Source organism: Nomascus leucogenys, chromosome 22a (assembly GCF_006542625.1).
Source record: "Nomascus leucogenys isolate Asia chromosome 22a, Asia_NLE_v1, whole genome shotgun sequence".
Lineage (NCBI taxonomy): Eukaryota > Metazoa > Chordata > Mammalia > Primates > Hylobatidae > Nomascus > Nomascus leucogenys.
Genome location: NC_044402.1, coordinates 109008729 through 109025147, shown reverse-complemented (window position 1 = coordinate 109025147; position 16419 = coordinate 109008729). Strand labels below are relative to the sequence as shown.

General features: G+C 35.5%; 1 protein-coding gene across 4 annotated transcripts in view; it reads right to left on the bottom strand.

Moving 5' to 3' along the window:
• Positions 1-16419, bottom strand: part of PTH2R (parathyroid hormone 2 receptor) — a 127618-nt gene that overhangs the window by 30789 nt on the left and 80410 nt on the right. For all 4 annotated transcript variants that reach the window (XM_030803443.1, XM_030803442.1, XM_030803444.1 and 1 more), the window contains 5 exons: positions 16185-16282; positions 15108-15297; positions 13751-13904; positions 7866-7926; positions 3601-3667 (listed from right to left, as the gene is read on the bottom strand). In XM_030803443.1, the coding sequence (XP_030659303.1) occupies positions 3601-3667; positions 7866-7926; positions 13751-13904; positions 15108-15297; positions 16185-16282 (570 nt within the window). The remainder of the gene's footprint in view (positions 1-3600; positions 3668-7865; positions 7927-13750; positions 13905-15107; positions 15298-16184; positions 16283-16419) is intronic.

Genomic DNA, 16419 nt, shown 5'->3' with positions numbered 1-16419 from the left:
TTATTCCCATCTTACAGATGGCAAAAGGGGAGTGTGAGTTTAAATAACTTGCCCAAGGCCAGCCTGTACCATAAAATTTCAGCCTGCACACTCAACAAAAGGGCAGACCTGGGATTCTAACGAAGGCAGTCTCGCCCAGAGCCTCTGCTGTAACCACTGTGACACTGTCAAGTGGTCAGAAATGGGCTGTCTGCAGAGGTTGTCCATAAGCTGGGACCTGAAGGAAGAATGGACAAGCAGGAGGAACAGTACGTCAGGCATACAGAACAGCACAGGCAAAGGACCTGAGGTGGGAACAGTGTAGCATGTTCAGGGAACTAAAGAAAGCCATTGTGTGGAGCTGAGGCAGCAGGAGGGAGAAGATGAGGTGACATGAGATGGGGGAGGAAGAAGGGACCAGGTCATGGAAATGAGGAGAATGTGCATGCCAAGTGTGAAAGGACAGAGCTCAGAATTCCACGCCCTAACTCTCTCAGACCCATGTCCTTTCCACTTCACATCACTGTGGCTTAAACCCCCACCCAGCAGACACCCACAGTGGTTACCCACTGCCAGCTTCAACAAAGCCCTGAGATCTTTCCAAATGAAAAACCTGATTCCTTCACTTTCCAATGTCTAAACCTTTGGTTGTCACCCCTTGCAGGATTAGGTGTCAATTCTTTAGTGAGACTTAGAAGCCCCTTCAGAGTCTGGCCCAGCTTCCTTTTCAGCTTCAGCTCTGGACACAATTCCACACCCACAATCAACCTTGGCACAGACCATTGGAATGTTCTCGTACCACTTGCCAACCTGTGATGAATAAATTTCCCCCATTAATCACTGCCACCTTTGCTCATGATTTTGTGTTTATTATTTATTTCTAATGCAGATATTAAATTAGTTTTTTTCCAAATGTTAATCATGCTTACAAAGCTCTGGTCTTTGGCATTCTAAGTGAAATAATCACTGTCCTTGGAATCCAGGTTTTAAAACATATCAACTTGGGTTCACTATGTATAATCCAAACTCCTGGATTTCCAGGATTTCTGTGTGTGCTTCAAGTTGATCCTCTGAACTGGTGCCACTGGCAATCTAACTACCTGGTGTTACACATCACACAATTATCCACACAGGCCTTCCACATTCTTATTCCCAGGAGGGTCAAATCTCTCTCCTAGGAGCTCTATATTCTTGAGGTGTATCTTCTTGTCTCTTGAGGTATTCCCCTCTTTTGAATTGAAGACTATACCTTGGAGCTTTTCATTATAATTCTATTTTTTCTTTCCTTTAGTTTTCCACTTGCTTTTTTAGTTTTTCTCTTTCATAACTCAGCCTTCTCTAAATTATTGATTAAATAAGTGAATTATTTAGTTCAAATCCAATTCTTGACATTTTATGAAAACTTTCAGATACACTAGTAGATTGTGAGTAAGTTAAGAACCTTCAAGGGAATTGTGATAACACTAAATTATAATAATGAAACAAAAAGGTAACTCTTAGTGAACAGAAAGATATTCTTGAGTCTCAGCTGTGATTTCTGAGGTTAAATCAACTTCATAATATAGGAAAAGTACTTCAGAATTCTTAGCTTAGAACTGTCATAATTTTAGCTCAAGAAGATGAAAATGGCCTTCTACATTAATTTTCTTCAAAGTATATTGAGTGTGCCATCACTTCTATTTCTCCTTCACAATGGCGAATCTTCTAGCTTTTAATCACCTAGCTTTACTGTTTCACATTGCAAGTTACAAATCTCAGAAAATAAATTTTTCATCCATGTTGATGATATGAGTGAGTTAGATCTGTAAACAAACTATAAAGCTTTGGATAAAAATCAGTCATTTCCATGGAAAATGCCCTAGGATTTCCTTTTCTCCACTGTCCTTTGCTTCAATTCCTGATAATTTTACAAGGATCTCTTGGATTGCAATAGGTCCTTCCTTTTCATCAAATGTAAAATCAGACTTAATCGTTATATAATCATTATATTAAAATGTGGGTAAAATTAAGAGCATTAATTAACTCTTATTGGTCAGTCTCAGTACAAGACACTGAAGGCAAAGAAAAAGTAATAAGATATAGATTGTTCCCTTAAAAAGATAATAGTAAGATATGGAGAAACAAACACACAGAGGAGGAACTAGAAAGGAAGAAATTAAAAGGCTTGAAACTGTAAATAAGGATTAAATACCAATGAGTGAAAGGGAAATCTGAGCAGTTAATTTTTATCTTTAAGTTCACTGACGTCTCTCAGGGATATAGTTACAGATCTAGGATTGTTTATCACTAAATTAATATAGCAGCATTTCATTTACATTAAAAATTAAAATTACAGGTGTTTATACATTTAAGCCATGCATTCATCCATAATCGATTTTTGAGCTTCTCCTAGGATATATGACATTGGGACCAATTTGTTAATAGGATGGCTTAGCAAGGATACAAAATAGCTTCTCTAAACGTGTTCTGTATTTTATTTCCCCTCTCTAAACATTTATTTCAATGGGCTTCTAAACTGAAGACTCCTTTTGATCTCTCCTATTTTCTTTATGCATTTTTCCTATGAGGTAAATAAGCTTTTATCTGATTCTTTGGATGAGGTTACAATACCTTAACTACATTAATAACTGCCCTTCTGACAAAGTAGGTGATACATTGTCCAAAAGAAAACAAGAAGAATATGAAACTGGGAAACAAAGAAAAACATCAAAATTAGTTAATAATCAAGTTGCTACATTGTTTTCTAATTTAACATTTATTATCAAGATAGTAATTGTTTTTTTAAATGCTCATAGTATGTATTACATACATGGACACCAGGAAAACACAAGGTGGTATAATCTCTTTAACAAGCCTAAAGAAGCTGATGCCTTAAAGTCTTCAAAGAAGATCAAGAGTAAACATTTTGATAAGTTTTATTAGATACAAAGAAGTGCGTGATTTTGTTTTCCTTTGCAACACAGATGCAATGTGCACTGGAAATATTATAGGCAGATAAGGTCCAGTGCAACATGCATTGTGGTCTTTCTCCCTATTACTAGGTTAGTGAAAAAGTAATTGTGTTTTTTGCCATTACTTTCAATTCTAATATTCTATCTAATACCTATTAGATAGAATTATGTGGGATATTTCTTGGTATAGGATGCACTTAACTCCTTGGGGGAAGTATGCCAAATAAAAGCTTTAGGGAATACTTTATACATCATATTACCATTCTTCTCTCTCAGTAATTTCTCTGCTTTCCTGCTATTCCACATTTTCCTCCCTGCCACACCGACCTACTACCAGGTGGTCAGAATGTTAAAGTGGTAAAATAATATAATGGATGAAAAGGAGACATAGGGCCTTCCAACTCCCTAAACATATAAATGCTCATAGATATTTTGAAGTCTCAGAATTGACCCCAAGTGTTAGCTGATTAAAGGAAGGCTTTCTGCATGGATCTCAGTGTCAGTCACAATAAGGGTCTGATCTCTGTTCCAGACTCTCCCAATAGATGTTGCTGTACATGTGAGTTTCTGAAATCTATTGTAGAATGCACTGACAGACACACTTTCTCTGGGTTTTAGCAGCAGGTTAATTTCTCATCTCTTTTTTAACTATATAAACTTTTAAACTTACCCCAATAGCTGCTAAGATTGGTGCTTGATAAATCCACTTGAAGTCTCCAGCACTAAGTTCCCAGCACCTGAGACATTGAAAAAAAAGCTGTCATGAATAAATTGGCAAAGCAAATGGGTAGTATTAAGTAGAATTTTAAGTTTTACCAAAAACTCCAACCCCACACTTCCAATTAAGAAACAAATAGACAAAGAAATCTTATCTTAAAACACCCAAGCCAGTGGGGGGAAAAAGTGTAACAGGTATTGATTTTCATATTATTAGCTACCCCTTGAAGATGAGTAGAGAATTATAAATATTACTGAATTACTTTTATTGTGATGAGAGTCAACCATGTTTCCAGAGCCACAAAAGGTAATAGTCTTCTAAATGTCATACAATTGATACTTCACTTTTACTATTATTAGAATGAGCCATGATAATTTAAATTCACTGATAGAGAAAGTTCTCTCTCACAGACATTACAGCAATTCTATTTTACTTCAAAAATTGTAGAATCCTTACAATAATGCAAGTTATTCTTATCCATAGAAATGCAATAGAAAATGAATGCAAACTATTCTTGTCCAAAGAAATGAAAATTAGCTGTGATGTTCAGTGGAATGTGATTAGTATCCTGTAAGTATTGAGTAGTTTTTGCATTTATTTGTAAATTTTTGGTATTTATTGTACTGAATGTAAATGTGGTTCTTTAGATTTCTCCTTGGAATCAATCATAACATCTTAGTAGTTCTCTCATTAATTAACAAGGTTAAAATATATCTAGACAAATGCAAATCAAAACCACAATGAGATATCATCTCACACCAGTTAGAATGGCGATTACTAAAAAGTCAAGAAATAACAGATGCTGGTGAGGTTACAGAGAAAAGGGAACCCTTATACGGTGTTGGTGGGAGTGTAAATTAGTTCAACCACTGTGGAAAGCAGTATGGCGATTCCTCAAAGAGCTAAAAGAAGAACTACCATTCAACCCAGCAATCCCATTACTGGGCATATACCCAGAGGAATATAAAGCATTCTACCGTAAAGACACATGTATACAAATGTTCATTGCAGCACTGTTCACAATAGCAAAGACATGGAATCAATCTCAATGCCCATCAATGACAGATGGAATAAAGAAAATGTGGTACATGTATACCATGGAATATTATGCAACCACAAAAAAAAAAACAAGATCATGTCTTTTGCAGGAACATGGATGGAGCTGGAGGCTGTCATCCTTAGCAAACTAACACAGGAACAGAAAACCAAATACCACATGTTCTCACTTATAAGTGGAAACTAAATGATAAGAATTTGTGAAGACAAAGAAGGAAGCAACAGACCCTGGGGTCTACTTGAGGGGGGAAGGTAGGAGGAGGGAGAAAAGCAGAAAAGATAACTATTGGGTACTGGGCTTAATACCTGGATGATGTAATATTATGTACAATAAACCTCTGTGACACATGTTTATCTATGGAACAAACTTTCACATGTACCCCCAAACCTAAAATAAAAATTTTTTAAAAAATCTTTGACAGGTGTTCATTTTCTATTTGTATAAGATCCATGACCTTATCTAAATTTTAAAAAGTTTGTTTTTAACAGTACTTAATTTAAAAATTATATAATTTGCCTTTTTTTTATATTTGGTGCTTCCCTTCCACCCTAACTTGAGTTTAAGTTCTACATGGGCAGAGATCACTGTTGTTTTTGTGTTCTGATATATTGCAAGTCTTAGAACAGTATGTAGGTAGTCAATAAATATCTATTGGATTGAATAGACATCAATTGAATTCAAATTAAGTTTTACTCATGCTCACCCAATCTGGTTTGTACTAGTAAAGATCTTACACTGGAATAAATAGTACAGAAATAAGAAACTAGTGCCACTTGGCACTTTAACATAACACTTGAAACAGTCTTTTTTAACTAAAGACACATAAATAAAAGTCTTCAGTTTCTTTCTCTTTTCACAAAACCCAGTATTGATTGTGGCAATGGTAAATAATATAAAGAAATTTGTGGGATATGATGATAATTTTTTAATTCTAGATAATAAAGTTATCACAAAGTTACTTTTTATTAATGAGCAAGCTATAGATAATAAAATACCATTTTGACTTTTCCTTAAGGGTAAAACATTTTCAGTACATACTAAGAACTACATTTTTTTAAAGTTTAACTTTTACATATAGGCAATATGTTCTCATTTTGAAAATCAAACTATATAAAAAGACAGCCACTGAGATGTCTCAGTCCTCCCCGTGTTCCTGTCTGCCTCTGCCCCCATCCCTCTCCTTACAGATAACATCTTTTATCACCTTATTGTGTATGCTTCCCATGTTTATGCATACGCAAATACAAAGGTTATATTCTTACTTTCCTCTGTCATACAAAAATGTCATGTATGCACTATTCTGCAATTTGCTTTTTCCTTTTAAAAGTGTATTTTTTATTTCTTTGCATATCCGTACCAACAGAGCTCAGCAGCTCCGCATTCCACTAGGAGAATATACCACAGCCAAATCAACCAGAACCTTACACTTAGAATGCCAAAGACCAGAGCTTTGTAAGCATGATTAACATTTGGAAAAAAACTAATTTAATATCTGCATTAGAAATAAATAATAAACACAAAATCATGAGCAAAGGTGGTAGTGATTAATGGGGGAAATTTATTCATCACAGGTTGGCAAGTGGTACGAGAACATTCCAATGGTCTGTGCCAAGGTTGAGTGTGGGTGTGGAATTGTGTCCAGAGCTGAAGCTGAAAAGGAGGCTGGGCCAGACTCTGAAGGGGCTTCTAAGTCTCACTAAAGAATTGACACCTAATCCTGCAAGGGGTGACAACCAAAGGTTTAGACATTGGAAAGTGAAGGAATCAGGTTTTTCATTTGGAAAGATCAGAGAGGTTAGGTTGTACATCTGCTGTTCCAGAACCAAGAAGTAGCAGAACAAGCCTATAAGACACCTGTACCTGAGCTCCTTCTCAGCACACTCCCATTTAGTGCCAGGTACTATGCTAAGTGTTCATAATAATGTATTAATGTCATTTATATATTATTATCTCTGCTTGATACACGAGAAACTGATACACAAAGAGATCATGTGTTTTGGGTCCGTTGGTCCCTAATCGAGCAAAGCAGTTAAATCAAGATTTGAACTCAGGTCTGTCAAAATATAAAGAAAGGATTCTTTACTATTTAATGCAAATGTACCCTTTACACTTAAATGGTTATTTAAATGTATTAGGTGTACCATGATACATTAAAATGTATTCTTAAAAATGATACATTTTAAAAGATTTACAGCATTGTTGCCCTGTACTTTAAAATGATGTATTAAATTAGCTCCATGCTACCTGGAAGAACTTAATGACTCACAGTTAGAGATAAATTCCACTTCTAATGTGTGTTCATTATTTTAAAATATTTAATTCTGCTATAGAAGATATGATAACAAATGGGATGGATGAAACCCACAGTTTGCATTAAATATAGATAAGGATGAGTTAGTAGACCACATGTGTGTTAAACACAGGTACTAAAGACACATGAGGCAACTGGGCTCTAAACATTCATAATATACTAAATATACAAGAGCCACAAACAATCCCTGATACACAGGAAGTTCTTAATATTTTTGAGGGCATCATCAGCCACTGATTGATGGAACTCCTTCCCACATGTCCTTTTCCCAAGGGCCACAAATAAACCCAGAACTTCTCTGCAGGCTAATTAGGAAACTACAACTGTGGCCAGTGTACTTGCCCCTCCATCTCTATGAGAAAGTATGTGTCACTGGCCCAGGGCACCAGATTGTGTCTGTAGTTCCCCTTCCTGCCACCTTATCCCAGGTCCTCATAACCACACCATCCTCAGGGAAAGTTGATGTGGCAGAGAGAGAGAGAGAGTATGAATGCTGCCTATCCTAGGAATCAGGTAGTGTGGTTCTTCAACCTGCTTGCACTAAATCCTAAGTGGATTCTCTTACCCATCTCTTTCCACTTGCTTCTCACACTATATTTTAAATTTGTTTCATAATCTATGGAGGTCAGGCACCTTCATCTAGTCTGCAAGTGTTTCTGCTCTATGACTTCTGGAATACACAGCTTGCTGGTAATGTGTTGGAAGCTATCATCGCATCAAGGTAATTTTCCTTGTGGCATCCCTAAAGAGCAATGGCATCAAGAACAGTAGCGAGTGTGAATTCTGAGCAGGAAGCCTGAGTCTTGAGAACATCTGAGGTTCTCTCTTTTCCTCTGCCTTTTCACTCACCTCGCATCAGCCAGGGTTGCTCGTGCCACAGCCCATGCTGCAACAAATGCTGCTGGAAACCCTGCAATCAGAAAATGATTCAGAGACTAGATTTATTTTAAGATTAAGGGGTTTTTTTCCTCAAATTCAGCATACATACATAATATACTATTAGCAGTTCAGAGAGAAAAATAGACATGAAAATTTCTGATATGTGAACAAGAAAAGTCCACTTAATTTTTAATCATGTCAGTTTGAGAAATTAGCAAGGATATTGATGTTATTTGTTCCTCTAGTCTGAAGATAAAAACTGGCCTAATTTTCATTTGAGGGGTGTAGGGAAAAGCCATATTTGGAGAAGAGTGAAGTTCCTAGGGTCGGAAGTAAGCAATGGTTGGCATTTGACTTTGACTCTTGTCACGCTGACCATCACATGCTCTCAAGGAGTGAAGCAACAACAGGGACTCCTGAAAAGCTGAGAGATGCTGTTGTTTTAAAAACTTAGAATTTTTTCATCCTAAAAGTGGAAGGTATACCGAGGCAAGTTATAAAAATCAGGAAGTTTTAACCAGTTTAGTCTCTTCTTTTAGTTCATATTGGCACAAGACAGAAGCATTTTCATGCATTAATAGAAAAGGGTGACCACTATATTTGTCTGATGATTTGAGTGCAAGATATTTGTCCTTCATAAGTGCTAAACACCTTCTGGGCTTGTAACATCAAATCCATTATACCGACTTTCTTTTGCCCCCCAGTAAAAGTTCACTGTCCAGCTCATGTTGTATTTGATTAAACTCTGACATCACACACACAAAAAAATCATGAACCATAACTTTTACGGAATACTGCAGTAGGGGACTGAAAGACTTAAGAGATGACTTTTCATTATGTGGCCTTTATGAAAGAGGTTTAAATAAAGGATATACAGAAACCATAAGGAAAACATTTTAGACTCTAGGAAGCACCTTACAAAAGGGGAAAACAAAATTTTGGTCTAGCCAAGAACATTTTTTATCAAGCATAATTTTAAATTCTTTACCTTTAAAAAAAATTTGTAGTTTTTTTTATATTCTTAGCAACAAAGTGAACAAAGAAATAGGCTTAGAAAAAGAAAATTTTCAGAAAAAGATGAAAATGATGATATGCACAATAATGTCTTTGGTCTCCTTGGTGACCATCTAACTTAAGTTCAGCCTGCCTATACCACTACTGAATTTTATGATTCTACATTCCAATTTTATTTCTTGTTTCTATAGTATTCTTTTTTAAATCTGCTCAAATTCTGTATTCTAGGAATTTTTTGTCAAAATAAACCTAGCTAATTCTGGTTATTTCTTAGGTTCCATTTGCATATTCTATCTATCTATCTATCACATTTCTCCATTAATCATTTATTGTCTATTTATGTGTCAAAGATTGTTCTAAATGACATAAATAATGAACAAATAAACAAATCCCTGTTTTCTAAAACTTATATTCTGGAGAAGCAGTCAAAATTAACAAAGCAACTTCAGTTGCTTTTGGTTATGAATTGGCGCTATGAAGGATAAATAAAAGTTATACTATGTAATTGGGAGGGGACAGCTGCTTCTGGTAGGATGATTAGATATAAATCCACCATAGAGCCTGGCATAGATCCTACCATATGGCCTGACATAGATCCCTCTGCTGTTCTATCTTGGTTATCTTCAAAAAGTGTCTGCCTGTCTTTCCTCAATTTTCACATTTTATCATTCTTATATCTGCATCTTCTACTTCCTTTACATTCTTCTGATCAGGTACTTCCTGAATGCTGTTCTATACAATATTTATTAATGGTGGTTGAATTGGCATTATGTTTTAGATGATAATTATATCAAATATCGTACACAGGCACTATGTCTTCATGGAATTGCTTTTCTCATCTGCTTAGAGAATCTTATGCATAAGACTAGCATAGAGACTACCACGGAAGAATAAAGAACAGAAAACTACTTTGGGATCCTTTAAGGATTTTTGATCACCAGTCTTAATATGAATTGTTACATAATTTAGAACACAGAAATAAAGGCAAAAATACTTGACACGTAAATGTTGTTTTAAATTTAAATGTTAAATTAAGTAAATTTAATATAAATTTAAATGTGATCCAATATGTGCATTTACTGAACGTTGAGTTATTTATTTTCTTTTTTTTTGAGACGGATTCTTGCTCTGTCACCCAGGCTGGAGTGCAGTGGCGTGATCCCGGCTCACTGCAAGCTCCGCCTCCCGGGTTCACACCATTCTCCTGCCTCAGCCTCCCCAGCAGCTGGGACTACAGGCGCACACTGCCATGCCTGGCTAATTTTCTTGTATTTTTAGTAAAGACGGGGTTTCACCACGTTAGCCAGGATGGTCTCGATCTCCTGACCTCGTGATCCGCCCGCCTCAGCCTCCCAAAGTGGAGTTATTTTCATAAGGCATGTCAATACAAAATAAATAAGTTTTATGAAGACAAAACTTTAAATTAACTTTAAAATAACTACAAATTTAAAATGTTGAATATGATACATATGATCACAACAAGAAAACAAACAAAATAACCTAAAGGGTCAGAGTGCATGCATCTTGTGTGGGAGACTTTAACACATGTCTCTGTGTTTAAACACTTACTGCCAAGTGGATGATCAAAAAATGTTTGCTAGATTAAGATATTTTACGAAGGGAATAAAATGGGAGTGTGGGACTGTCTCCTGATTATTTTCAGGGAACATATTGTGTGAAAATATTCTATGTAAGATGGTATTACTAGGATAGGTGCTTTTATATGATGATATGTACATACTGGTGTTTCATCTGACAGTTGAAAATTAAGGATGGCTGCTAATATAGAAATAAATTAACATATTTAGTAACAATAAAAAACAAGAGATACCTTTTACATACAGAATTAAAATAGAGGAAAATGTGTAGCTGAAATAAAATGGAACTAAGAATAAAGCACCTTATTTATGGGAAAACTGAGACAAGGATAGGGAAAATAACAATGCTTGGTTGAAAGAAAAGAAACAGTTATCACTAGTATTCACCTTTATTCTCTATACATCTTGTTTTATAATAAAAAATGTAAGAACAGTTATTTTAAGTATTTGCCCTTAATTTAGTAAAGGTCAGATATGACATCTATTCTTCTTCAGATTGTCGTTTCCTTTCCTTCCGATTGATTGATTGATTGATTGATTGATTTTGAGACAGAGTCTCACTCTGTCGCCCAGGCTAGAGTGCAGTGGCACGATCTCGGCTCACTGCCAGCTCCACCTCCTGGGTTCACGCCATTCTCCTGCCTCAGCCTCCTGAGTAGCTGGGACTACAGGCGCCCACCACCACACCTGGCTAATTTTTTGTATTTTTAGTAGAGACAGGATTTCACCGTGTTAGCCAGGATGGTCTCAGTCTCCTGACCTCGTGATCCACCCGCCTCGGCCTCCCAAAGTGCTGGGATTACAGGCGTGAGCCACTGCACCCGGTATCCTTCCAATTTATTTTTAAGAATCATCACAATCAGATTGCGCACAGTCGCTCACACCTGTAATCCCAGCACTTTGAGAGGCCGAGGCAGGAGGATTGCTTGAGGCCAGGGGTTCAAGACCAGCCTGGGCAACATAACAAGACCACATCTCTAACAAATAATAAGAAATAAAATAATAAAACATTTAAAAAGAAAAGGATCATCACGATCAATGTAAGTGTAACTCCACACATCACTACAATGTGACTAACAGAGTTCTGAGTATTTATCTAGCTGAAAAGAGCTTAAAGTTATAAACATTTGGGTCCAAATGAGTAACAAAGGAATTTAAGCAAGTTCTCTGCTCTAACAAAGTGAGTAAATCACATCATTGGAAGTAAGTATAAAATTGGACTCGCTCTCAATTATTCTAGCAAAGTATCCTGCAAAGCATATATAATGTTTTTGATCATTTAGAAAATGAATTTAGAAAAATGAGTCAGATATATAAATAACGTTTTTAAATCAGTCTGTCAGTGTTGAGATAAGAGAAAGACAATCCATAAATCAAACAGATTTTGATATGTACTTCATTCAATGATAGCTGAGTTTTAGGAGCAGACAGAGAATCTTAAAAGAATACTACTATTATTTTCATTATATATGCCCTAGACCAGAGTGTATTTTTAAAGAATGGAAATGCAAAGAGAGAGTCAGAAGACAGACTAGCTATAGAACCATAATTCCATAAAGAATAGTTATTACTCTTTTGACTTGTGGCTAATTAAGTGAGGAAAATATGGCATGTAAAATGCTTTCACAGACAGTTTCCATGAAAAGTCGACTAGTTTTCATGTGTGTTCTCAAACTATTTCATGAAATGAAGATTTCTATTGTAGTTGTCATTTCCATGCCTAAACTTTTGTGGACAAATTAATAAAAGCTGTAAAGGAAGGTAAGAAACCATACTCGCATAGAAGCTCACTAGCACCTTAGCTTTTCTTTATTCTCTTTTTCATAGAAAGATTTATGTTTTCTGAGATTCAGTGGGACAAACTCCTAACTGTAAGGAGAGACAGACTGAGTGACAAAGCCCAAATAAAGAGTTAATAAGGAGGCTTGCACCAGGTAGCTATCAAGGCATAAATAAAGAGAAAAAAAGAATTTATTAAAAATGTGAGCAATGATGAAGAAATTTGAAAAATAAAATATAACCCAAATAAACAAACGTCTACACTCATTATTGAATTTTCTATCAACACCTTTTCCAACTCCTAATAATTATGTGGGTTCACAGATATAATTTTGATTTGAAGGAAGGCAAACTACCACAAATTGTCAAGAAAATTTCCAAAGGATCCTAAAAAAGCAAAATATTATCTTTTTTATTTTCAGTAACTGCTAGTCAAAGATAAGAAGCAGCCTTAAAACAGATGAGCTGTCTACAAATATACAACTTTAATTGTGATGATTATTTCATAATAAATAAGTTTAACAGTAAATTGATTTTCTTTATCTTCTTAAAGGTTATTAATTAGCTAGCAGAAAGTTCAGCATTCTTTACTTCACATTTCAGTTGTTAAGAAAAAAAGTTAAGGCAAAATAGGCAAAGGCATATTCTTATTTTGGAGAGGATAAAAACCTTCAAATTTAGTCGTGAGCTACTTAGTGAGTTTTTTTCCTATGCTGAGCACCTCCTAATTTAAATATTAAAATAGCAGTTGAGATCTGCAACTGTTAATCTCCAACCTCTTCTCAATTTTCACCACATATGAGTTTTAATTTCCCTTAATTTTTAACAAGCAATTTCTTTTCTCCATGTCATGTTGAGTCAGTGTCTAATCCAGTAATCCCCCTTGTACTGCTAAATCATTTTTGAAATGAGAACTGAATACTTTTTTAATTACTTATGCCAAAAGTAATTTGAATAATTTCCTTCTAAAACACGTGGTAAGTCCACATAATTAGTTTGTAATTTGTATTTGTTAAATACAGTCAGGATGGTCCTACAAATTCATTTCTGGCATTCTCATCATATGACCTAGAAATACAAACCAAAAATATATCATCATGGCTTAGAAATTCAAAAATAAAAAGTTGTAAGATGAAATTATTGATAAAGCAGAACACTGACATTTAGTTGTACATGTGTATGGCTTCCAATGAGTTCTATTTCCTCCAAAGAATCCTCTCAAGAATCTGGCCTAAGAATACTAGCCACAAATAACTTTAAAAGTTCGTCACCACTGGGAGAATTATAGACTTGATCTTTATTATTTTTGTCTAAGAATAGAACAATAAAAGAAAGGGAGATAAAAAATAAGAATGGGAGGGATTGTTTCAGGAAAATGGCTGTAGGGATGCTAATGATGGGCATGATAGAATGTCATCAAATGCATCATCCAGTTTGAAAAGAACAGAGATATAAATGCCTTACCCCAGCCTATCAAGATGAAGCCCCACAGGTATTTGGTGTCCGAAAAGAAAGCCACAAAGATGAGATTATGCAGGTAGAGACCTTCTACCAAGATCCAATAATAGTTTGTAGCCAGGAAGTAAATAAACATCACAACAGCAATCTTGCACCCGATCTATTACAAATAAACCAGAATTGCATCATATTAGAACTCTTTGTTGTACTGGATGCCAACATTAGACCAATAAAAAACAAGTCTTCAGTTTCTTTTTCAGGCTAATATGTCTCCTTTACACAGTAAAGTCAAAACTGTCGAGAGGCCAAAACAGTTATTTTAATGCATCATTTTTGAAGACTGTGGACTTGATTCTATTTTTAAAATAAGTTTTTTTCTTTAAGAAGTTACCAAAAAAAATCACCTTTTCTCAATTTTTTCACTTTATAAAAATAATACACGACCATCACAGAAAATTAGGAACATATGGAAAAGCATAAAGAAGAAAATGTTGCCCATATTTCTAGCTTGAATTTATTTTATTTTGGTCTTTTTATGCAGCTATTGCTGCAAAACAAGCTGCCCCCAAAGTCAGTGACTTACAACAATAAACATTTAACGTATCTTATAAATCTGTGGATGGGCTGGGTAGTTCGGCTGATCTGGGCTAGGCTTGTCTCGGCTAGGCTCACTCATTAGAGGTCTACTCTCAGCTGGTACACTGTTGCTTCCACTTCCTTCTGTTGGGGAAAGCAAATCACAGTGCCAGCCCAGAATCAGAATCAGCAGGGACTATAAAGTTACAGGGCAAAGGCACAGATCCAGACAGGGTATTAATTCACACCATCAAGACAATCAATCTACTATACCTAATTTCAGATATATTGCTTCAATGATCTAATTGAGTAAATTATTGGATCAATCTATTTACTACCACCAGGACATTCAAGAGCAGAATCAAGTAACATAAAATTTTATATTGGAACAAGTCTTTCCTTGAGTATTCAATAAAGGGACTAAATATCATGGGCTTTTAAATTGCAAGCTTCTGGCTTTGCTGATGGGTTTTTTACTTTCGAAAGTGGTGAGCCCCATGACAGTTGCTGTGGTGCCTACAGCAAATACCATTCCAATCTTGTGCATTTTGCAGTTTCCATTCCAGAATATTCTTGAGGAAAAAAACCAAGAACTTTTAATAAAATGATTGATTAGACATGAAAGGACAGAATTAAGGGAGAAAACATCACTATACAAATTGATAATCCATTTTAGTTAGTTCAGAGATAAGTAAAAGCAAGTTAACATGTTTAGTGGACTGTAAAATTGTACTTATTTGTAATATTATACAAATTAGTAATGAGAGAAAATGGTGAAAACACTTACATATTGTGATTTGTCCACAGAAGGTGCTTCAATGGAATTTTGTGGGTCATCCTGCATTATTAAGGACTCCAGCTCCTTTACTCCTATGTGAGCGTGGACTACTCTGTCTTTGACAAAGATGCTTGTAGCTCTCAGCATGAAAGACACAAATAAGTGCATGTGGATATAGTTCCTAGTGCAATGCAATCGTCTATGGAGAGAAATATTCGGTATTTAAATTTGGATAAAATTAAAAATGGGGGAAACACCCAGGGCGACTGCTGCCACCACGAACCAGCCTGCTCCCCTCCAGCAGGGACTGGTTCGAGACTCCACACAAATTCCAAAATCTGCAGATACTCAAGTCCTTTATATGATATAGTGCAGTATTTGCACATAACCTATGCACATCATCTTGTTACTTCAAATCATCTCTAGATTACTTATAATACCAAATACAATGTGAATGATATGCAAGTAGATGTTATACTGTATTGTTTAGAGAAAAATGACCCAAAAAATAAGTATGTAAATGTTCAGTACAAACACAACCAGACTTTTTTTTTCTGAGTATTTTCCATCCACAGTCTGTTGAATCTGGGGATGTGAAATCCCGTTATATGAAGGGCTGACTGAATTGGTGCTCAAAATTTTGTAATGATTTAGATTAAGTTGAATGGAATTGGACACATGTTAAAGTGCATAAAAAATAAACCATAACAAAAGCAATAAATACTGTTTCTTTATGTGCTGATATCCAATAATTTGGGAGATTATTTAAGATGAATTTTTGTCCAGTAGCACCAAAATCACTTGGGAACTCATTCAACTCGATGCTGTCTCACTTTGCAACAAATATACTGCGATACATATCTATTGGCTTAAAGGTTTCATACTACTTTGATGCTTTAAGTTTTTAAACAAAGAACCCTGAATTTGTCATGAAAAATTAATTGTCAAATAATATAATAACATTAGGCTGAATTAAAAACTTGCATTTGAGGAAAACATTTGGAAAATACTGTGAGACCTCTATGTCTTCTCTGGATAGGAAAGAGAATGTGTCCCTTCATGGGGAAAGTGATGGGCATCACTCACCTGAAGTAACCAATGATGAGAATAGCCACAGCCAAGGCACCAAAAGAGATGGAGTAGCCAACAGTATACATTACATAGAGGCGTTCAAAGAATTCTTGCTGCAAGGGAAGAGACGCTCATGTATGATATGGGGCTATTTTACCAATAAGCTGGCAAAGAAATAGTATGTCATTTTTGGAATCTTATTTCTAATTCCCTTTAACTTTTTTGAGCCGTAATTTGCATGCAATAAAAT